This window comes from Notamacropus eugenii, chromosome 2 (genome assembly GCF_028372415.1).
Source record: "Notamacropus eugenii isolate mMacEug1 chromosome 2, mMacEug1.pri_v2, whole genome shotgun sequence".
In the NCBI taxonomy this organism is placed as follows: Eukaryota; Metazoa; Chordata; class Mammalia; order Diprotodontia; family Macropodidae; genus Notamacropus; species Notamacropus eugenii.
In genome coordinates, this window is record NC_092873.1 from 206,328,045 (window position 1) to 206,353,394 (window position 25,350).

Here is a 25,350-nt window from a genome sequence, read left to right on the forward strand (position 1 = left end):
AATGTTCCCAATGCAGATTAAACTTAAAAATGGGATGTTTCCTTTTAAAAAATAGCTGATTATTAAACATTTTCTAGCATACTACTCCCTCTGGATCTCAGTTTCTGCATTTATAAAATGAGGGAATTTGACAATATAATCACTGGACTTCTGTTACATTTTAAAGTTTAATTTGTCATATTTGGTTTAAAATAACATGCCTGGATTATTTTAAATTATTTTTCAAGTATATTTCCAAAACAATAATGTTTTGCATTTCTATACTACCTTCTAAAACTTTACACTATTATATTGCTTAATGTTTATGGTATACTTTATATCCCTTACCCCCTTTTGTTCCTTATAAAAACCCTAGATATAGATAATATAGGCTACGTTATTTCCAGTTAAATATGAGGAAAAGGAAACCCAGAGTTGTTGAAATCACCATTATCTTCCTCCTTTACATCATTATTATAGCATTTATATGGCTATTTAAGGTTTGCAAAATACTTTACAAATATTATCTAATTTTATTCTCACCACAGCTCTAGGACTAGGAGGCACAGTAAATAGAGTGCTGGACCATGGCCAGGAAGATCTGAATTCAAATCTAGTCCCAGACACTTACTAGCTGTGTGGTCCTGGGCAAATCATTTAACTTCTGTATTCCTCTCTCTGAAGTGAGATAATAATAGTGCTTCCTCACAGGACTGTTGAGAATAAAATGAGATAATATTTTAAAGTGTTTAGCATACTGCCTAACACATAATAGGTGCTTAATAAGTATTTATCTTCTTCCCTCTTTCCCTTCTCCCATTTTACAGATCAGGAAACTGAGGCCATGACGGTACTTTGGCAGTTAGAATTTCAAGTTAGGACTTTTGATTTAAATCTAGTTGTCTTTTGCACTGAACAATGTTTATCTTATCAATATGTTCATATTTACACATATTTGATTCCAAATAAAGAATGGACAATTTGTCAAAATCTAATAATGTCCCTTTGCATTAAACACAGGAGCAGTCATTTAAAAACACTTTTCAATTCAGATCTGCTCTGCCCAGAATAAAATAGAACACGTATTCTCAAGGAATACACGTCAACCTTTGTTGTGAGTATAAATAAAGAAATGAAAGGAAGAAATTCTTCAAATCTCTAATTTGTTTTTGCAAAACATGCCTAATAGGTGATGTGTAGCTTATGTACAAACAATTCAGCCTAGATAAACCCAGTAGGGTCTTAGATTTACCTTAACAAGTTTCCAAAGACAGCAAATGCTTTCTTTATTTCTGACTTCATTAATCACATGGTTCTCTGTCATTTCTTTTCAATTTAAATTTTCATTTCTTTTGTTTTTACAGACATCTTCATAAATACACAGCGTTTTCCAATATAATTTTCCCACTATCATATTTTTTACAATCTCTTCCTACTCATCATCTTTCACCAACAACCAGTTTCATGTAACATCTCTCACTCTTTCTTTTCCTCTCTCCCTCTCTTTCCCTCTCTCCCTTTCCCTCCCTCCATTTCTCTCTTTCTCTTTCCCTCTTTCTCATACACACACACACACACACACACACACACACACACACAAACACACACACAGTTCCATAGGAGATAAGGAAAGTTCACTTATATTGCTAGAAACCGGGTAATTTATCATGGAACAACCTAGGGAAGCAAATATTAAATTGCAAAATTTACTGATAGGTTCAGGAATAATTTAACCTCAGCATTCAGACTAGAATGGCTTCATAGAAATTATCTTCCATTTGAGAAAGGGTCATAGGTTAATAGAATCACAGAAATTTAGAACTGGGAAGGATCTCAGAGATCATCTAGGCTAACTTTGACAATGTTTGTTCCTCCCAGTAATTTATCATCTGTAAGGGAAGACACAACCAAGATGACTTCATTCCTGAACTTTTTTTTAACCTGTTCAATATTAGCAGAGTCATTTTATTTGAGAACAATGAAACTGTGCAAGGAATGAAAATATACGGACAGTTCATTAAGATTTATGCTTTGTTCTTAGAAAAATCATGATTAATAAAAAGCACTTACCATCAAAGGTGGGACCCAGTCATAAAGCATTTAAGTGGCAAAGTAACATGATTTAAAGAGTAGTAGCAAAAGGTTCCTGTCTGATCCTACTAGCTTGACATGGCACCTGAAATTCCCACTCTTAGCTGACTTTTTAGAGCTCTCTGAAAACATTTATAATTAACTCTGTGGACATGGGGGAAATAATGTTTACATATTACTAAAGATTACTTAATTTGGGGAGAAAGTAGGACCCAGAAAGAAGGAAAAATGGTGCCTTACAAAAAATAGATACTTGATAAATAGATGTTGAGTTAAATTGCATTTATATAAGACAGATTAGCTCTGAATAGGGATAGTGTGGAAAGAATAAGAGAAAATATTGATCTAGGTCATCAGTAATCTTTGGAGTAAACATTTAAGCTGAGAGATGTTTTGGATGATTTCTCTTAAAAGTGCACAAGATGCCAGATTATTAATATACAATGGTGTCCTTTAATTTGATATGGAAAATTACATTCATTCTATAGATATAAATGCATATCTCCTAAAAGTCTTTAAGTAAAAATAACCAAGTTTTCTTGGTTATAGTCTAGCCTGTTAGTGAGGTATAGGAGCCAATGATATCAAAATGGAATACGCATCAGGAGGCTTTTGTTTTCACAGAAATTTAGATGAACAAAGAGAAAATCACTGATTCCTGGTTCGATGTTTTAGCATTAATCAATTTCTACAGATTAATCAATTCCTACAATAAAATTTCTCCTTGTTCTAGGAATTATTATTCTCTTCTGGTAAAATATAGGAGCTTTTTCGAAAACAAAGCAGAGAGAGTTTTTAGGAAGTTTCATAGACTGTTAAGATCATACATCTAGGACAGAAAGGATAACTAATTCAGCCCTCTTCGTTTTATAAACATGAAAACTGAGACTCAGAAAGGTTAGATGAGTCGTCCAAAATCACAGGAGCTAAGAGATTCAAATCCAAGTCTTCTAAACAGAAACAGTACTTATTCCACTATACTTCTCACTGTTCATCAGTAGTTTCCATAACTAATCCCATACATTTTATAAGTACTAATCTACCTCCTCAGGCAGTAGGTGGCTCAGTGGATAGAGTGCGGGGACTGGAGTTAGGAAAACCCAAGTTCAAATCTGGTCTCAGACACTTACTAATCGTGTGACCCTGGGCAAGTCACTTAACCCTGTTTGCCTCCATTTCCTCATCTGCAAAATGAGCTGGAGAAAGTAATAGCAAACTAGTATTTTTTCCCAAGAAAACTTCAGATGAGGTCACAAGGAGTCAGACACAACTGAAAGAACCAAACAACATAGTTATGTCCTCTAACAATAAGTGATGGATAAACACTTTTCTATTTCTTAATAGTCACAAATTCATGAATTTTCTATGCATTAAATATAATTGTGAGCTCCTTGAGGACAGAGGCTTCGTGTGTTTTAAGAGTTATGGAAGAAAAACTATTTACCTTACGGGCAAACAGCAACAGACTCTCTGCATGGTCTTCACTACTAAGTAAGTTTTTAGCTCCGGTAAGTTCAAATGTGGTTTTGAATAAATGAATGTCTTTCTGTATAGCTAACATACATTGATCATTTAAAATCTCTTCTATACACTGAAGTAGATTGTGGACTAAAAGAAAACAGAAGTGTGACAAATGCTTCCAATTGGGAATCCATGGAAATGCCAAACTGAACTTTGCTGAGGCAATGAGAACCTATAAATAGGTTAGCCTGTGTCTAGCACAGGTTTCTGTACCCTCGGGAATCCCCTATCACAGATGGCCTTCAAGAAGAAGGTGAATGGCTACTCACAGGAAGCTATAGGAAGGGTTGCTGCTCAATGATCTTAATGATCTCTGAGGTATGTTTTAACTCTGATATTCTGTGATTCCATGAAAGGTTCTGATTGTGGGCAATGGAGACTGGGGAAGGAAATGGGTTAGATAAGAGACTGAACGCTAGTTAGGGAGGACAATATTGAAGACAGATTACAAATTTTCTTAGAGCTGGCACTATTTTCAGGTGAACAGAATTCTATGGTAACATTTACAAAACTGATTGTCAAAAAATCAACATTTTAAAAAATGACATTATAACTAACACATTTCTGTTAGTATTTACTAGTGAGACAAATGTTTGATGTTAAGTCTGTGCATAAGCCATTAGAGTACCATGAGGCAAAATATTTATTTGTCAAGCCTGCACTTCTTTTGAGACAGAGTATTAGAGCAGGACTGGGATAGTTTACTTTTCTTTCTCGATGCCAAATGTTTCACTTTTCATAGCAGTTCTAACTTAGAATATTCTATTCAATTCATTCTATTGTTGTTGTTTTAGATTGCTCCTTAAAGCAGAAATGATAATTTTTTTATTTCCTTAGGTTGGAAAGAAAAGAAAAAAACGAAATGTTTTTCCTTACCTTCTGTTGTCTTCTTTATCTTAGAGCCTGAAAACAGAGAAACACCTTGTTTAGCAGACAGATGTTGTAAATCAGGAACTAATTAAATGAAACTTAAAATGTTTTCAGGAAGCCTATCACAAGTATCATTTTCTCAGCCAAAAAAAAATTAAGTGCAAGTATTTTATTTCCAGAAAAAAAAAGAGGATAACACAGCTATCTTTTTTTTAAAATAAAGAACAGGGTTAGGGAATTTTAACATCTACAACATGAATATAATAATAAAACACTTCAAATATCAGCCAAATAGGTTTTACATGGATATAATTCCCTTGAGTATAGGTACATGCTAAAAGAGTTATTATCAGCAGCATCAGTGATCAGATTAATGATTCTCATGCCCGGGAGTCAAGCAATGAATGAAGAGAGAGCAATTTTTTAAAAAAAGTGTGGCCTAGTTGTTGCCAATTTTATGCACAGTTTGTTTCAAAGGATCAGTTATTAGCTGATTTTTTTATTATCTTCACTTTTATGCATTAACTCATATGCATTCACCAATATAAGCAACGCATTTCACATCCTGAAAATATTAATTTCTGTTTTCATGAAAGAAAATAAGAAACTGGGAGGAAAAGAAGTGGATGTTGACAGAAGATGAATGCAACTGCATTGATTTTAGTAAATGATGTACAGGAGATTCAATAGACAGTCCATTCTATCTGAAGGACTGTGAAATTGCCTATTTCATAGGATAATAGGGTCATAGAACAATAGAGTTGGACAGAGCAGTAGAAATAATTGGATTCCTTCAAAGCTCTTCATTTTAAGGAAATGGAGGCCCAAAGTCACTTGTCTTGAGGCCTACTGCTTGAAAGGAAATAAGTGGTTAAAGGATATAAACAGGTAGTTTTCAAAGGATAAAATCCAAGCCATCTATAAACGTATGTAAAGTTGTTCTGGAAAAGCTAATAATTAGAGAAGTACCAATAAAACAAACTCTGAGGTTCCACTTCACACCCATCAGTTTGGTTAAGATGATAAAAGAGGAAAGGACAAATTTGGAGGGGCTAAGGGAAAACAGGCACAACAATGCTTTGTTAATTGATCTATTAATTGATCCAGGAATTGTGGAAATCAACTCAGACCTGTGCCCCAAAAGTTAATAAATTTATATATTCTTTGATCCAACTTATACCACTATTAGGCTAATATCCCAAAGAGATAAAAGAAAAAGGAAGCATACCCATATGTACAAAACTCCTTACAATGAAAGTCAAAACTGGAAAGCAAAGGGATGCCTTCTTGTTGGGGAATAATTAATCAAATTTTAGGATATGAATGTGATAAAATATTATTGTGACTTGGGAAATGACAAAGTAGGCAGAAGGAATTGAGAAGACCTTTATGATCTGATGAGAAGAGCTAGAACAATTTACAGAATGACAATATTATAAATAAAACTAACTGAAACATTTTAGGAATCTGATTAATGAAATAATAAACCACAAGTCAGAAGGACTGAAGATTCATGCCATCTACCTCCTGCCAGAGTGGTAATAAACTTAAAATCAAGAATGAGATTAATACATTTAGGTATAGTGAATCTGGGAAATCGTTTTGCTGAGGATATGTATTTATTGCTATTCTTAAAAAATAAACTGTTCTTTTGGGAGGGCAATAGGAAGGGAGAAATAATAGATGCTTATAAAATATATCTTTAAAATATAAAAATAAATGATAGGTCTTTCTTCCCCCTTTCTTCAGGAATTTTATTCTTTAAATCTGTCTTTTTGTTCCTTTTTCCTGTTACCTGCTTTATAACTATAATACAATGTTCTTATAGTGTAATTAAAACTTCTTTAGGAATTTTTTATCTTTTTAAATTTTAAACAAATATTAAAACTTAAATACATAATAAGAAAAGAAAAAAAGCATAAATATAAATGTTAAACTTAAATGTAAAATAAGAAAAGAAAAATCATCATGTGCACAACAGAACATAGAAGACGATTCAGAATATATAGCAATAACCTTCCATTTCAAGAAAGCCTATATATTAAATACTGCTCATTATGTTGAAAGCTGTCCATCTTTTCTTTTCAGGCTTTCTTTTGTTTCCCACTGTACACTTTTTATTTTGCTCTTTTTTTCCCCTCTTCTTCCCCCAAGCTACACTTAAGCTAGGATGTATTGATAGACAGACATGGATATATAAATATACATACACACATATATACACATACATATGCATATATGCACACACGCATGAATATATAAGCATAAACTTTCCCTAAGGGATTCTACTCCTAATCTTTGCTTGTATTTGTGTATATCTCTTTTTTCCTCTCTCTCCTAACCCTCTACTTTACTTCTACCCACTACCTGACCTTCCTATTACTTAACCTATCCCATCCCAGCAATCCCTCCCTTATCCTCCCTTTCCCATCAATTCTAAACAACCTATTATTCACCCCTTTGACCTAATGCTTTTTGCCTTCCTGTTACTTAACATACCCCACTACAATAATCCCTCCCTTATCCTCCCCTTTCCATAGATCAAAATACCTTTTTGTATACCTTTTTGACCTATATCCTTAACCTACGTTCTAAAGATCTCTTCTGTATCCTCTCCTGAATCCTTTCCTTATCCTCCCATTCCTGTTGAGCTAAACACCCTTCTCTATCCCCCTTTAACCTGTTCTCTCCCAATCCCCTCTAAAGATTCTTTATCCTCTCCCCACTCCCTATTTCCTTAGAGTTTTATTTCTTTCTAAATTTAGAAGACATCTATATTCTTCTAGATGTATTTGTATTTGTACCTCTTGAACCCATTCCCCATGAAAGTAGATTTCCAGAACTAACAATCTCCGCCCCCATCTAATTTCTCTCTCTTCCTCTTGTACTTCATTTCTGTAAAATAATTACTCTTTTAGCTGTTCTTGAATGGTTTTACTTTTTGAAGTAATAACATGATCAGCTCTACCTCTATCTTTCTTTCAAACTACCCAATTACTAGTAACAATCTTAGACATACATTTCACATTTCCTCATATAAAAAGTAAACAGTCTGTCCTTATTGAGAATCTTGTAATTAGTCTTTGATGTGCAAGTTATATTTCTCTTGGGTTTTGTATGTCAAATTTTCTGTTAAGTTCAGGTTTGTTTGTTTTTTTGCAACAAAATCCTAAAGGTCTGGCAATTCATTGAATATCTATTTTTTTTTTTTCCATTCAGGATTATGCTTCAATTTGCTGGGTATGATATTTTTGACCACAACCCCAGTTCTTTTGCTCTTTGATTAGTGTTGCTGTTGCTAGGTCTTGTATGATTCTAACTGTGGCTCTGCCATCTTTGAATTATTATTTTTTCTTATTGCTCACAGTATTTTCTCTCTGAACTAGGGGATTCAGAATTTAATTATGATATTCTTGTATGTTTTCCTTGTAGGATCTCTTCCAGGTGGCGATTGGTAGATTTTTTCTATTTCTACTCTCCCCCTTGTTCTAATGCTTCTGGACAATTTTCTTCAATTATTTCTTGTATTATTGTGCTGAGATTCTTTTTTTTATAGTAGTTTTCAGATAGTCCAATTATTCTTATGTTTTCTCTTCTTGATCTGTTCTCCAGATCAGTTGTATTTCTTATGAGATATTTCACATTCTCTTCTATTTTCTCATTATATTCTGTGTTTTTTTTTTTAAATTTCTTTATCTCATAACTTCACTGGCTTCCCCTTGCCCAATTCTGACCTTTAAGGAGTCATTTTCTTCCTTAAGATTCTAGATCTCCTTTTCTAATTTGTTAACTTTCTTTTCAAAATCTTGTTTTTCTTGGATTATTCTCATTTTTCTTTTTAGCTTTTCCTCAACCTCTCTCATTTGATTTTTAAAGTCTTTTGTAAGTTAGTCAATGAATTCTTTTTGGGCAGGTGACCATTTAATATTCCTCTTTGGGGTAGAAGAGGGTTTCTTTGCTTCAGCATCCTTGTCTGAAGAAGCTCTCTAAGGTTGGATTCTTTCTCTTTTGTCTATGTATTTTTTTTGTAATAGCTTAGTTTTTATAATAACCTCTAGTCCTGGGGTATGGGGAATGGTGCCTCTGGTTTCAGATCTTCTTCAGTTCTCTCCTCTGATCTTGAACTCAAACCAAGATCTCCAACCTCCTGGAAGTGCCCACAGGTGGCAGCGCCTGGCCCCACTGTTTCTGCACTTACTAGGTGGGTGCTGCTCCCTTCTCACTCCAGCAGTATCTTTGCAGCGCAACTGGGTGTGGGTGTTCTTTGTCAGCAGAGGTTCCCTACATCTTCCCCAGCTCAGATGCCCAACTCCTCTCACTGTCCTGGGGTAAAAGTTTCTGTGTTGGGGGCTAATGCAGCCTCCCAACCCAGTTTATATCAAGAATTGCTGCGTTTTGTTGAAGTGGTCCCTAGACTGGAGGTGTTCACTCTTCACAGGGACCAAATCTGTCCTGGGACTTTTCAGATCTCCTCAGAATGCTCCAGGAGTATACCTGTTCTTCACCTACTCCTATTTATTTTCACTACTCTATGTTTGCCCTGAGGTGCTATTTTATCTCTTTTGGAGGAAAATCTTGAGAGCCAGAAATTTTCTGACGTACTCTGTCATCTTCTCAGAATCCTTTCCAGCAAATTCTTCAAAAGTATTAAGTACTATTTAGTTGTAAACTGTGGCCACTAAAGAAATCACAATAATTTTTAGTCAAAATTTACAATCATGGTAAAGAAATGCCATGGTTTGATTAAATTTTTCAAATAAAGAAGGGACTCTGCAAAATGTCATAATATTAACAAAAAATAAGCAAATATAACATTCTACATTGAAACTATGTTAGCCTGAATTCCTTTTTTTCACTCAATAAGCATTTATAAAGCACTATAAATCTCTAACATGACATGAGTTGCATGTAAAGAGCATGAAAAACTTGGATCTTTTATTCCTACTTCCTAAATGCCTCTCCAACCCAATGAATCATTTTGCATTATTTGGAATTAGATAATTTTAATTTGAAACTTTTAAAAGGTATTCTTATAAATAATTTCCAGAAGAGTAGGGGATATTTCCAACTATCGCTGTCACAATTTAGTACCTAACCACAACAAAATATCTGACAGAAAGATATACACATGTATTTGGTAACATGAAATTTACTTTCTTTGATTTCCATTAACATGATTTACATTCTTGATGTTGCATTAATTTATTATATCACTGAATATTGAGAGAGAGAGACACAGAGAGAGACATAGAGAGAATAAAAATATTCTGGAAAGTGCACTAGTCATTTAGATGAAAAAAAATTAGAGCTATCAATTAATTTTGTGAAAGTGCACTGGCTAAATCAAGAGCAATGAAGCAAAATTTTCCTGATAGTAACTTCCATTATATAATTTCAGTTTATTTTCAAAATTACTTCATATAATTTTCCTCAACTTGATGTAATAGCCAAATTGGACTGACACTGCTTTTTCCCTATCTCTGTGCACTTGCATGCACTATTTATCCCTTGTGCCTGGAATGGATCCCTATGATCCCTCTGTTGTAATACCTTCCTCCTTCCCTCCTTCCTTCCCTTCCTTCCTTCCTTCCTTCCTTCCTTCCTTCCTTCCTTCCTTCCTTCCTTCCTTCCTTCCTTCCTTCCTTCTTTCCTTCCTTCCTTCCTTCCTTCCTTCCTTCCTTCCTTCCTTCCTTCCTTCCTTCCTTCCTTCCTTCCTTCCTTCCTTCCTTCCTTCCTTCTTTCCTTCCTTCCTTCCTTCCTTTCTTCCTTCCAGGACTTTTCTGACATCCCACTTTATCCCATTGCCAGAAGTGAACACTCCTTGCCTAAGTCATTACACTCTCACTTTCTTTTTCACTTCATTCTAACTGCAGTACCGTTGTTTGTGTTTGTGTCATCACTTTAATGCTGATAGATCAGAAGCTTATCAGTCTCAGGAACTGGGTCGTTTTTCCATCTTGATAGGCCAGGGCTTAGAGTTAAACTGAACTGAACTGAATGAATTGAATTCTATCCTGTTCTGCTGAGCCATAGGTCTAGAATCTTTTATAGCCAGTTGGAAGGGTCTAGAAATATATATTTTTAAAAAGCCCAATGTAAACTAGAGAGAAGAATACAAGAGAGGCTTATGGAGTTCTGAACAACATAATACAGAGAAAGGCAGAGGTAGGATCATTCTTCTTATTCACCTGCTATTGGTCAAGGTAGAGTGAGGGTATTAAGCAATTAATCAGCAAGGATTTTTTAACCACTTATTACATGCTAAATCCTAGCTAGTGCTGAGGATACAAGAAGAAAAAATCAAAGCCATCTTTGCTCACAAGGAACTCACATTCTAATAGGTATGAGATGATATGACAGATATATAGATAGATTATATAGACATATGTAGACATTTTATATATATACATATAAGATGTGGGTTACATTTTGTATAAATATATGATAATTATAATTTGATACAATGTAGTCTTTGAAGGGGGCAGCAATAGCTGCTAGACGATGGAGTGAGGGTGGGAAAGGCCTCTGCAGAATAGTGAATTTGAGCTGAGTCTTCAAAGCCAAGAAAGTCAGAACATAAGAGTGAGAAGAAAATATCAGAGGCATGAGAGTCAGTCCAAAGACAAAGATGTGGGAATATTCCCTTGCACAAGACAAAGCAAGGAGAACAGTTTAGCTGAATCTCACACTATTTGAAGGGAAGTAAAATGTTAAGAAGACAAGAAAGGCAGAAAGGGGCCACATTTTGAGGGGTTTTCAGTGACAAAAAGAAAATTTTTGAAAAACCATTTCTTCCTGGAGGTTCTAGGGAGCTACTGGGATTTAATGAACCAGAGCGAGATATAACATGGTCAAACTTGTGCGGAAAGTCCATTAGTCAGCTGTGTGGAGGATGGATTGGAGTGAGTGAGACAAGAGATAAGGAGACCAGTTAAGAAGGCTATTACAATAGTTCACATAGGAAGTTGTGAGTGTTGAACTAAGAAGATGACCATGTGAATGGAGAAAGGGACATTTATAAGAGAAATGCTTTGAAGACAGAAATTCTTCAATTTGGCATCTGGCTGGTTATGTGGCAAGAGTGAAAGTTGGGCAGTGAGGATGACATTGAAGTTGTGAATATGAGTGGCTGAGGGAACTATAATGCCCTCCATGGTAATAAGAAATGTTGGAAAAGGGGTGGGCTTTGAGGTAAAGTTAATGAGTGGTGCTTTGTAAATATTGAGTAGATCACACAGCATTACTGTAAATTTATAATTTGAGGTGTCTTAGATGGTTTTGTTTATTCACTCCACTGTTCTCTTCCATTAGCAAAAATGATCAATAGTGTTTTGCATTTAATGCTTTTTTTGTACAGAAATGAAAGCATGAAATAGATTTTGAGGTTGGATGTCAGGTATGTGACAGAACTCATTGAGAGAATAAGAAAAATAAAAGGAAGAAAATTAAATAAGTCATAAATCATGAACCTGTCAAGTCAAATAAAATAATTCAATAAATGTATTTTTCTTTCCCTGAAATGTAGAGGGAATAATGGAATCTACTTATAATGTAATCCTGTCATATTAATCTATATGGAATATCATTGTTTTTGCAGATGTCATAAGGGCATCATTATGTAAATGTAATACCTGAGAACCTCAAATACCATCTTTGAAAAAGCAAGTGTTATAAACTATCAGTGGATATTACAAGTAGCTTATGAATACGCATCCTATTAAATTACAGTATACTCCATCAGCACTCTTCTGCTGACTCTACTGAAAAATGAAATAAAGGCTTACTTGGTGCTTGGTGTATATGTACTTGGATGTGGAAATTATATACATATACGTATGTATATACACATATACACATACATGTATGTACACACATGTATATTTATACATATATGTGTATATACTTTTAAGACTCTTGGTCAGGGAATTAAACAACAGTCTTTGATTAGGACCTTAAAGGTCCAGAGTAGATATGAATAAAATGAGTAGCTTGTTTTCAATCTGTTTAATTCATCATGGATAGTCATTCCACTTTAACAATTATTTAAGTATAATCTATAAAATTAGCAAGAAATGTCCATATAAAGTGAAATGTTAAATTTCATGAAAGACAAAAGCAACCACAAAATTAACCTCTTCGGAATCTATTAACTAAAAGAGAAATGTGCATGATCCTATTTGTATGGAGGAAGAGTCAAAATTCAAAAAATACATACATGGCTGTCCTACTCTGAACTAAGTCCCCAGATTCTGAATTTTTTTCAGGAGCTCTAAATTTCCTTGGCATGTCTGTCTTTATATTGAATTAACAAAAATGCATAATTACATTCCCTGGTAAAATACGAGCTCCTCATGGCTATGGGTTGTTCCACTATTTCTTTGCGTCCCTAGTGCCTAGCATGGTCCCTTCTCACAATAATCTGAAAATAAATGCCTACTTAAATTGTTAATTGATAATCCATTTCACCATTTCACTACTTCTTTGCCATAATTGTTTTGCTCTTTTTATGAAAGGAATTATTGTGGTAATATTAAAGGCTAATATACCATATTTTATGCAGAAGAAGCTGTAAAACATCAACCCACAGTAAAGAGCTCAGTATCAGATTCAGAGAAGTTCCTAACAGAAGGCGATTTACAAAATCCACTTTTAGAAATCAATACCCATTTACTTAATTGAGTTGGTATAGAGGTAAAAGAAGCACAGTCACAAATATGATATCAGATTGGACTAAAACATGGAAGGCACGCTCACAATTGTTTTTACAGTCCCATAGAAAGGCAGAGTTAGGTTTTAGAAAGGAGAACTGTGAGAGTTATTTGATTCTATTTGAGTAGAAAATGACTCTAAAGGAAGTTGGTATCAGTAAGAGCAGGTCAAGAATTTGCTGGCTGGAAGCTAAGGACTGAGCAAGGTGAACTATTATATCTTGGTTTTTGTTTGTCTTTTAGCCCCAGGGCTTGTTTTTTAAGTTATCTGTACCAAATGGAACTCGGGTACAATATAGCAACTTTTTGCACAAACATGTATATCCAGAGCTCCTTAAGAAACAAGAGGTCTGCTGTCTTCACCAGACGTGCAGGCAGCAAGAAGCAGGCTGGGAAACTTGAACCAGTACACTCCTATTTATGCACAACAAGATATGACCCAAGGAAAAACTCAGAAATCATAAAATGGCATGACTGATGCTAGTGCAAGTTCATTCACGTTTTTGGGTGGAGGTTATCCTTTACAATATCACACAGTGGTTGATTATTTTCCTCAAAGTCAGAAGTCAGCAATCAAATTCTTTATTTTCATGTATTAAAAATGAAGAGATCTAGGGACATACATAACAAATCGAACAGGAGTACAATAATTGACTAGAGAAGCCCAGTTTCATAGCTCCTAAAATGAACACAGACTCGTGTTTTTCTGATGGCAAAATTGCCTGAAATATTAATTCAGCCATTAGAAGAATGAGTGACTAAGGGAGATGAAATAAAAATCAGCACTTTATTTTTAGGAAGTATCTCTAAATCAAGAAAAATAATAACACAAAAGCTCATGTTTATAGATACATTTTAAGTACAACTATAAAGCACTTAGAAACTTTTTATACTTTCATTGCCATTTCCATGATTGGAAACATAATTGCTCAGGTTCCCACTTTTCCCATATGTAACATGATGAATTATTTTTTCCAAAGTCATCTATGTTTCCCCTTTCTACTCTCTAGCTCAATTATCCTAAAAATATACAATTTTCTTTCCCATATACTGGGGGAAAGAAGGGAAGGGAACATATGTAAGTTTTCATCACTTCAATTTTCCAGCAAAGGGCTTATTACTATGAAAGTCTTTGTTGAATGTATGGATTCTCCCCGCCTACTAATGAAAAGAGATTGAAATAGAAAAAAGGAAATATATTTACTTAGTCAGCTCTCCCACATATATAATCTTATCCCAAATGCACTATTGATTATTGCCTAGTTCTTATTTTTCTAGTTTTATTTAAGCAGAATATAACTCTGCAGATATTAAATGGGCTTGTGCAAAATGTCAATGTAACTTCTATAATGTAACAGAAATAATTTGTTTACTGAATTGGAACGTGCCACAATTCCATTATAATAAAAATGGTAATTTTCTAAGTTGAAATAAATGCCCTAGAATAGTGTGACTTTACTATATTGCTCATCTCATCTCAGCATTCTTGAAAGAAAGATTAGATCCTTCTCTCCAAAAAGGAAAAGAGCAACAAACTTATTTCACATCAAGAAGTATAAAAGAAAGGAGATAGGAAGAAGAAGAGTATAGCCATATTTTATTTGTAGCTATAGAATGAAAGAAGTAACTTTGGCTAGTGCTAATAGAATAGATTAAAGGAGTCATAGTGCAAGGAATCTCATGTGACTTACTATAGTTAAAATGTTTCAGAGTAGTTCCTAAAATTATGTAACGGGGATTTGGAAAAAAAAAATCCAGTCCATCTTCTGTGCTTTTAGAAAAGCCTTCATCTATCTATAAACTGAAGCAGAAAGACATTTGTCATGCATAAGACTAAATAAATGCTCTAAGATTTTCTGAAACTTGCGTCCATGAGGAATCTAAGAGCTGAAATTTACGTGAGTGTTCAGGAGCATTGTACCACATCAACTTTAATCTCTTCTGTTATTGAATGTCAGAAAAAATGTAAAAAAAGAAAGAAAGAAAAATGCATATATCTGAGTACAGGTCTTCTCTCTATGCTGGAAATTTACCATCATGAAATTAAATCTGCATATCCCAGAAAATAAGTCAAATGAAATTAGTCCTTCGCTTTTACTCTTTACCTGTTAAAGGTTAAATGGTGTCTTTTTTCTATTACCCACTTAATATATTTCACCAACCATTAGTTTATCTCCCCTGAAAGCTTGCAAGCTTCTTGAGGACTAGAACTGCGACTCCCTTAACAGCAAATTCTAGTTCTGCAATTTTAGAACAACAGCATGTAGCATGCACATTGTACACACATAATAACTTTCTTAAATGAATGAATATTTGACACATTAATTGCAAAACAGACTTTTTGATAATATATAAAAGCATGCTTAACTACCTTCCTTCTTTTCTTCTTTTTTAGATGTTGCTGGAAAAAAAAAGAAAAGGAAGAGTGTTAAAACATATTCAAATAATTAGCCTGCATAAAAGACCTTGCCTTGGAATTTGAAGTCAGCATTTTAAAGAGCCCTTAATGAATATTTAATGATTCATTTACCCAGAATTACTCCACAAAAATAAATAATGGTGTCCTTTGAACACTCATAAAATTGAGAAAATATAAAGACTTTAAAATACTAATACTAGGAAAATCAGAAGATATGTTTGTGACAACTCCCATAATTTAAGTTTGCAGAGCTGTTTTGTGCAGCTCAAGCTAAAAGCATTAATATCATCTCTAGAGACCTGGAGGAGTACTAAATATATCTGAACTTATGTGGATGGAATAAAGCAAAAATGTGAAGCAAAAAGAGCTCTTCAAGAATTATGTTACAACTAATAATCTATATACCTTGAAATAGTAGTATATCCCATGACAAAAGGGACTCAAACTTTTTCTTAGTAAATTTTTTTGCCCCAACCACCTTAGAGATGAATAGACTAGAATTTAGAGATAATATCCACTTTTGCTCAGAAAATCTGAGGATTCTAAATAGAATTTAGCACCTTCTGAATTTCAAGATTCTTATTACAAGAAAAATTTATACTTCAACTGATTTTTTAAATAGTCATATATATTGGGAAAAGGTATATTTTAATAGAGATTGGATTAAGAAAATTTCATAATCTAAAGAATTCAACATAACTTTATATAAGTATTATAGAAAAGTTCTATGTATTTTATCTCCTTAACTTAAAAAGCAAAATAATAAAAAAAACCTGACACAAATCTTTACTGATATTTGTTTGTGTGATAAAATATAAAGCTTTCAAACCCATAAGAGGCAAAACAATCATATTGTAGAAAGTGTCAATTACTCTTTTCTCTTTTGCTAAGAATCACAGTGCATGCTGCAAATAGTAACTGAATGGAAACTATATGCTGAAAAATGAATGAGCAATATGGTGTGATTGCCCTAAAACTATAAAGTCCAGAATAAAGAAGACGAATCATCTTTCATAGCCCTGGTTCACTACTGAGAAAGGAATCATAACCATGCCATGGAAGAATGAATTGAAGGGGAGATATTTCATATGGACACAAAAAGGCTTAAGGGATACATGACAGAAGTCTTCAAAAACTTGTAACATTATTTTGTGAAGGGACATTAGAAGTAATTTATTTAGAGTCTGAACTTTAGATCTAGAATCTAGAATCAACACTTAAAAGACATAGAGAAAGCAAGATTTGAGCTAGATATAAGAAAATCCCTCAATAATTTGAGATATCCAAAATTGAATGAATGTCTAGAAGTCTGATGTATCCAAAAGTTTAAATGGCCTTGAACATTAATAAGCTCCTATCAATAGTGACCTCTAAGTATACAATGGATGATCATTTATCAAAAATATTGACCAGGGGTTGGAGTAGATGGTATCTTAATTCCTTTCCCATTGTAGCGGTCTACAATTCTATCATATCAGCCTGTTTCAGTTAAATTCTTCATATCTAGTGCAGAAAAAGAACATTTTCATTTAGCAAAAGGGAAGGTAAGAGATATTGAATGCCTGTATAATTATCACAAGAATGTTATTTTCTCTGCAATTATCTCCTGAAAATCTTGTGCTTTACTCATAGGAAAGATTAGTTCTTTTAACAAATTTTAATTTTTGCCATTTCTGAAGGTCAAATCAACTGGAAAAATGAAGATGATTTGTAAATGTTTTAAGACTAACTCATTGGCATAAAGTCTACATAGAGAGAAAGCATCTGGCACTAAGGTTTTTCTAAGTGTTTTGAGAAACTTTTGAGCCTTTAAAATAAAGGACTGACTATTAAAAGCCCAAAGAAATGTTTTTGTTTCTCAATTTTTCCTTCATTTATCTGATTACTTGGTTTTCTGAAGATTTTTCTTTCAATTTTTAGTCTTCTCAATCATTATTGAAATCAGTTGAATGTAAGAACCTCAAATCAGTTGAATGTAAGGACCTCAAGTTATAAGGCCTCTCAGCTGGGACTGGTAGATGGTTTTTATTTGTTTTTCTGTGGTCCTAAACAAAAGTGAATAATGCTTCATCTTTTTTTCCTAAGGTAGCCAGGAGGTACAATGAATCGAGTTCTAGAGTGGGAATCAGAAAGACATGAATTCAAGTCCTACCTCAGACACTTGGTTAACTGTGTGATTTTAGGCAAGGCACTTAACCTCTCAGATTCTTCATCCATAAATATGGATACTAAATAGCATCTATGTGAGATGAGCAGAACCAGGGAAGCACTGTACACAGCAGTGACAATATTGTACAATGATTGACTGTGAATGACTTAGCTATTCTCAGCAATACAACGATCCAAGACAATTCCTAAAGATTTATGGTGAAAAGTGCTATCTATCTCCAGAGGAAGAACTGATGGAGTCTGAATGCAGATCGAGGCATACATTTTTTTATTTTTAAAATTTTTCTTGGGGAGGGGGGCAGAACCAAGATGGTGGAGTAGAAAGACACACATATGCTAGCTCTTCCCCTATGGCCCATAAATACCCGCAAAAAATGATTCTCAACAAATTCTAGAGCAGCAGAAGCCACAGAACAACAAAGTGAAAGAGATTTCCAGCCAAAGGTAACCTGGAAGGCCAACAGGAAAGGTCTATCCCACAGGACACTGAGTAGAGCAGAGCCCAGCCCTGGCCTCGTGGGACTGGGAGGAACAGGACCAGAACAGACCTCTGGGTCAGAATTCCCAGCAGCAGCAGAGGGTCTCAGATCCCTCAACCCACAAGCACCAAAGAAAGCTTCAAAAGTCAGCAAGAGGGCTTTCCCACTGGGTGAGAGGGGACCAGGCTTCCCCCAAGCACTGGTCCCAGGCAGTGGGGGCAGTGTGACAACAGGGGTGGAACAGTGGCAGCAGGGGTGGTGGTAGCAGGGCACATCTATTTGTGAAGCACTTAGTCTAAAGACCCTGGGGGAATTGAGCAGTTGGGATCAGCCCTGAGTACAGTCCTGGAGGGAGGAGGAGCACTAGCACCCTCCTCTTGACAAAGGGTTTAGAAGTCAAGTAAATGGCTAGGAAAATGTCCAAAATAAGACCATAGAAGGTTACTTTCTCGAGGAACAGATATTTCTTTCCATCCTTTCAGATGAGGAAGAACAATGCATGCTGTCAAAGGAAGTAAAGGCTTCTGCATCCAGGACCTCCAAAATGAATTTTGCAAAGGGCTCAGGCCATGGAAGAGCTTGAAAAGTGAGTCAACAGCTTGCTAAAGGAGACCCAAAAAAATGCTGAGGAAAATAGCACCTTTAAAAATAGGCTAACTCAATTGGAAAAAGAGGTCCAAAAAGCCAACAAGGAGAAGGCAGCTTTACAAAGCAGAATTAACCAAATGGAAAAGGAGGTTCAAAAAAATCACTGAACAAAGTCTTTAAAAATGAGAGTGGAAGCTAATTACTATATGATAAACCAAGAAGTTAAAAAACAAAACCAAAGGAATGAAAAAATAGAAGATAATGTGAAATATCTCGTTGGAAAAACAACTGACCTAGAAAACAGATCCAGGAGAGACAATTTAAAAATTATAGGACTACCTGAAAACCATGATCAAAAAAAGAACCTAGACATCTTTCATGAAATTATCAAGGAAAACTGCCCTGATATTCTAGAACCAGAGGGCAAAATAAATATTGAAAGAATCCTCCTTAAAGAGACCCAAAAAGAGAAACTCCTAAGGATATTGTGACCAAATTTCAGAGTTCCCAGGTCAAGGAGAAAATACTGCAAGTAACTAGAAAGAAACAATTCGAGTATTGTGGAAATACAATCAGGATAATGCAGAATCTGGCAGTTTCTACGTTAAGGGATCGAAGAGTTTGGAATAGGATATTCCAGAAGTCAAAGGAACTGAGATTAAAACCGAGAATAACCTACCCAGCAAAACTGAATATAATACTTCAAGGGAAAAAATGGTTATTTAATGATATTGAGGACTTTCAAGCATTCTTGATGAAAAGACCAGAGCTGAATAGAAAATTTGACTTTCAAACACAAGAATCAAAAGAAGCATGAAAAAGTAAACAGGAAAGAGAAATCCTAAAGGACTTTCAAAAGCTGAACTGTTTACATTCCTGCATGGAAAGATAAGATTTGTAACTCTTGAGACTTTTCACAGTATTTCGGTAGGGATTACACACACACACACACACACACACACACACACACACACACACACACACACACACACACATACACACACACGCACATAAAGAGCATAGGTTGAGCTGAATCAGAAGGAATGATATCTATAAAAAAATAAAATTAAGGGGTGAGAGAGGAATATATTGGGAGGAGGAAGGGAGAAAAGGAATGGGGCAAATTATCACTCATAAAGGAGATAAGAAAAATCTTTTTCAATGGAGGAGAAAAGGGAGGAGGCAAGAGGGGAAAAGTGAAGCCTCCTCTCTTCACATATGACTTAAAGAGGGAATAATATGCTCACTCAGTTTGGTATGAAAATCTAGCTTACACTACAGGAAAGTAGGGGAGAAGGGTGATGATAGAAGGGAGGGCAAATGGGAGAAGGGAGTGTTTAGAAGTAAACACTTTTGGGAAGGGACAAGGTCAAATGAGAGAAGAGAAGAAATGGGGGACAGGGTAGGATGGAGGAAAATACAGTTAGTCTTACACAACATGACTACTATGGAAGTCTTTTGCAAAATGACACATATATAGCCTGTACTGAATTCCTTGCCTTCTCAGTTGGGATGAGTGGGGAGGGAGGAAGGGAGAAAAGCTGGAATTCAAAGTATTAGAAATGAATGTTGAGAACTGTTATTGCTTATAGCTGGGAAATAAGAAATACAGGTAATGGGGTATAGAAATCTATATTGCCCTACAAGAAAAGAGAGAAGATGGGGATAAGGGAAGGGTGGAGTGTGATAGAAGGGAAGGCTCATTGAGGGAAAGGGTAATCAGAATGCAAGGTCTTATGGGGTGGAGGGAGGGGAGAGATGGGGAGAAAAATTGGAACTCAAAATTTGGTGGAAATGAATGTCAGAATCTAAAAATAAATAAAATTACTAAAAAAAATTTTCTTGCTTTTGTTTTTTGTTGTTGTTTTGGTCTGTGTTTTCTTTTGCAACGTGGCTAATGTGGAAATAGGCTTTGCAGTTATGCAAATATACACATATATAATCTTTATCTGATTGCTTACCATTTCAGGGAAAAAGGAGAGAAAGAGAGAATAAAGGGAATTTGAAACAATTTTTTTTTTAAAAAAAGTTAAAAATTGTTTTCATATGTAATTTGAAAAAAATTAAAATTTTCACATTAAAAAATAATAATTATCTCCCAGACTTTTGTGAGAATAAAATGAGAAAATAGATGGAAAATATCCCACCCCTCCCCCAGGTCCTGGGTTCTCATTGATGCATTTCATAAAAGGCTGTTCTTATGTCTGGATTGACTAGTTTCCTTGCCCCACCTTTCATCTGGTTGTTCATAGGATGAAACTACATATGAGACAGTGGAAAAACCTCAGGGCATTATGCCAACTTGAGATTCACATATGGCACTTAAAAATGTTTATTGATTTATTGACCTATTATATACATGCTCACACACACAGACATACACAGACATACACACACACACATACACACACACACATACACACACACACACACACACACACACACACACACACACCTCTTACTATCCCCATATCATCTGCTCCTCTGCTCTAATTTCTATCCTTATCATCTTCTATAGGATTGTTAGTCCATAGACCTGGAATGTATATTTTTCTCTCTCTGAAAACTGCATTAAGATGCTACGTGTCATCAGACTTCATTAGGTGGATACGGCTCTCAATTCCCAGAATAAAATCTGTAATATCCATTTGGTATTTACAAGAGCTAAATCCTAGGGGGAGAAGGTTAATTCTAAAATGTGATATCTCTATGCAGCTTATATTTTCTTAAATTATACCAGGATCTCCAGCTATTGATATAAACTACCAACTACCTGAAATTGACAAAAACCTAAATAAACCTCCATTATATTCTTTAAAATGTATTCCAAATTTTAATATCAAATTCTTATATGCATGCGATTCATCTTTTATCCCAGAAAGAGGAAGCTATCTGGTATCAACAGCTGGTGTAAGACACCAGTATTCTAGGAATGATACCCTTAAGTGCTTTAAAATCTTCACAAATATTAATTAATTCAGTGGTATATTATTCTTTTGTGGATTTTGATGAATATTTTTATAGGACATGGAGGAACTTTGAAAATTTTATCATGGAAAACCAGAAGCATTCTAATGTACAATGTCAAGGGGTCAATATTGCACATTAGTAAATTCATTTCCACCCTTTTCCCTCCATCCATTCTCTGATCTCCTGTGTTCTATATAGTAGAGTTTTTCTAGGCCAATGAATTCAATGATATTTCTTTTATGTTTCTGTTTTGTCACCAAACTTTTACAACAAGTGGTATCTCAGTTCCTATGATATTTTTCCTACTTTCATTTCCATTATTTTCTCACTTTCTACTGATATTCTATCATCAACTCAAACTCAACATATATAAAATTAAGTTCATCATCTTCACTATTTAGACTGTTAGCCCAGTAGAATAAAACCTCCTTGAGAGCAGAAATTTTCCCTTTTTGTGTTTATGTCTCTAATGCCTAGCACAGTGTCCTGTAAATAGTAAGCATTTAATGTTTGTTGATTTTTTTTGGCCTAATCCCCCCTCTCTTTTGTCACCTATGTGCAGTCAGTCACCCATGAAGTCCAAAAGATTTATCCTTTGAAGTGTTTCCAGAATCCCTGTCTCTCACATTCCATCTCCTTGGACCACTTCAAGAGCATCCTAGCAATTCTCCTTCTCTCCAATCTTTGGCTATGGCCTACATACTACACAATGCTACCAGATTAATCTTCAGATTCTTATTCATTCTGTTATTGCTCTGATAAAAAAGAAATTTGATACCATCCATTATTTTCAGGAAATAATCCAACCTCCTTAACATGCTATTCAGGAATCATCATATCTTCTTATTCCCCTCTTTGTTCTCTCACAGCAGTGGATTATGTACCTAATGGATGTATTATAACCATGTGTTGAATGAAAAGAGAAGAGTGGCAAAATAAAGACTCCTATTTTTCAGCCCCCATGTTTTCGACTCTGTAGGTAGAAATTAGTGTGCTTTAAAATTTTCTCATTATCATCAAAAGTAAATCTAAGTTAATGAACAGGCATCCCCTACACTCATCATCATCAACATTATTATCAATTTTCTGTGTTGTTTCAGTCCTGTGCCATTTTACATATGAAAAACCAAGATTTGTAAGCTGAGTACCATGATCAACATTTACCTTTCATTTCTCAAACCCCCAATTTGATCACTTTCAAGTATGAGTTAATTTTTTTTTTCCATGTAGAACTTCATTCTGTGCCCATGTTCTTATAAGAACAGACTGGAGAACAGTCACTGGGATTCTGTACCCAGTATATTAAGGTTTTAATTGCTGTATGGGTTGTCCAGGCCACTTCATTGGGAAAATATTTCAAAAATCTTACTCTTACTACATATATTGTTTTAGATCATATAAGGTATAAGGTTATTCAGTTAATTTCTCTAAGGGAGATAGCCACCACAAAAAAAAAATTGTTTTACATCCTTAATTTCAAAGAGTAAATTCTGGGATGGCTATTCTTCTTTGGTATCCAAATGAAAGGGCAATTAGGTGGTATAAAAGGGAGAACACCAGACCTAGAGTGAAGAAGGCCTGATTTCAAAATCAGTCTCTGATACTTACTAGCTGTGTGACCTCAGACAAGTTACTTAACCCTGTTTGCCTCCATTTCTTCATCTGTAAAATGAATTAGAGAAGGAAATGGCAAATCACTCCAATATCTTTGCCAAAACAAAAATCTCAAATGAGGGAGAACTATTAGGATGCTCTTGAAGTGATCCAAGGAGTTGGGATGAGAAAGAGAGAAATTCTAGAAATATTTCAAAGGCTTAATCTTTTAGGCTTGATGGGTGACTGATTGCTTATTGGTGACCAAAGAGAGGGGGGAAAAGGCAACTATCAGGCCAAAAAAAAATCTATGGAGCCAAAGTCAACTTTAAGAGTAGTTAACATGCATTCATAATGTTTTCCTCTTTTCAATCTCTCTAATTTAAGGATGAAAAAATGCTAACTTTCTAATTCCTTCATACTGTAGCAGCTCATTTTCCCCCTACAGCACTTAGGAACTCTATTCTCTCAGAAGGCTTAACCACAAGCAAGCTCCTGAGGGAAACTGCCAGACATAGGATACTGCTGAATTTCTGACTTCTTGACAGTAATGGATCCTACTGAGATTTGAAAAAAAAATGTAACTGTTCCTTATCTAAACAATACTCAGCTCTTTCTGAATGATATACTCAAACAGAGATTTCACTAGACCTTGCTTTCTTAGCTCTTGATAATGCTGATGTGGGCCATTTTATAATCATGACTAAATAACAGGGACTGATTATTCGATTAATTCATGATGATCTGTCAGGATGATTCTGCAGTTTTTTCTGCGTCCAAAATGGCAAACAGATCATAATGTGACACCAACAGAAACAACTACAGATTTAGAGATTGAGGCCTGCTCTCAAAATCTGGTTATGCTACCTATAATCACGTAACTGTTACACATGTCAGGTGTCTCAGATCACCCACTCCCTAATACAGGGTAAGTTTTACTCAAAACAGAACTAGGGGAAGCATAGAAATTAATTTTCCAGATGCATTACATGTGGCAGAACAGCATATGGTAGCTTTTATTTCAATCAATCAACAATTAAGAGGTAGCTACATCACAGAAGATGGGGCAGCTAAGTGTTGCAAGTAGATAGAGTACTAGCTCTATCATTTGCCTCTTGGAGAAGAACTGGTAAGTCATGTTTCTACTTAGCTGCAACCTAATTTTGTCATCTAATTCCATTGATAGTGAAATATGACATCAAAATATCCATAGTTGTTCTAATTCCATTACTTCAGTATTCATCTACTCATTGATTACTGGGGGTGGGAGAGTGGAGTGGGGATTACAATTAAAGTACCAACAATTAATGCTTGTAGATGGGCCAAACGTGGAATAATTGCAAGCACCCTGTGCCCACTTTCCTACTCCCAATGCAGAAATATAAAGGGTATGTGACAGACATAGAGCTTTCTTATATTTTCGTTTTAATTCATGGGTGCAAATGGCTAAAGGATTTCTCATTAAATGGCCAGCCTTTCTCCATACTTAGGTGGTCTTCTGAAAGCAGATACAATCTGTGGTTTCTGAGATCATATTGAAAGCATTTCTATAATTGAAGAGTCTGCCAATACATGCATCCCACTGGCAAAGCCTTCAAGGTATCTGTGTCTGAAAGAGCTTGCTTGACAAACTGAGCCATTGGCATAAGACATGATGGTGACTATATCTTAGCACTGCTACAGATTTACACAAATTACACACAGTTATGCCTCTCCTTTTTACTCTAGAGCCCTAACTTCAACTATCTCAAGTTTAAAATATGTACTCCCTTTTTAGGCAAAGAATTTAATATAACTGGACCTCAGTTATCTCATCTATAAAGTTGGGAATGGGGTGGATTAGGTGATCTCTAAAGCCTTCTTTGGTCAAAGAATGGTATTTAGAACAAAGCAAAGAATAGGTATAGGTCCTTCAACATCTAGAATATGATATTTTTATTTATTATTATTTATTTATATATTA

At 34.9% G+C, this 25,350-nt stretch overlaps 1 protein-coding gene across 15 annotated transcripts in view; it reads right to left on the reverse strand.

Annotated features, from left to right (window-relative positions):
• TRDN (triadin) overlaps positions 1–25,350 on the reverse strand; it is a 561,781-nt gene that overhangs the window by 200,093 nt on the left and 336,338 nt on the right. For all 15 annotated transcript variants that reach the window (XM_072643208.1, XM_072643207.1, XM_072643206.1 and 12 more), the window contains 2 exons: positions 15,541–15,570; positions 4,468–4,494 (listed from right to left, as the gene is read on the reverse strand). In XM_072643208.1, coding sequence (XP_072499309.1) covers positions 4,468–4,494; positions 15,541–15,570 — 57 coding nt within the window. The remainder of the gene's footprint in view (positions 1–4,467; positions 4,495–15,540; positions 15,571–25,350) is intronic.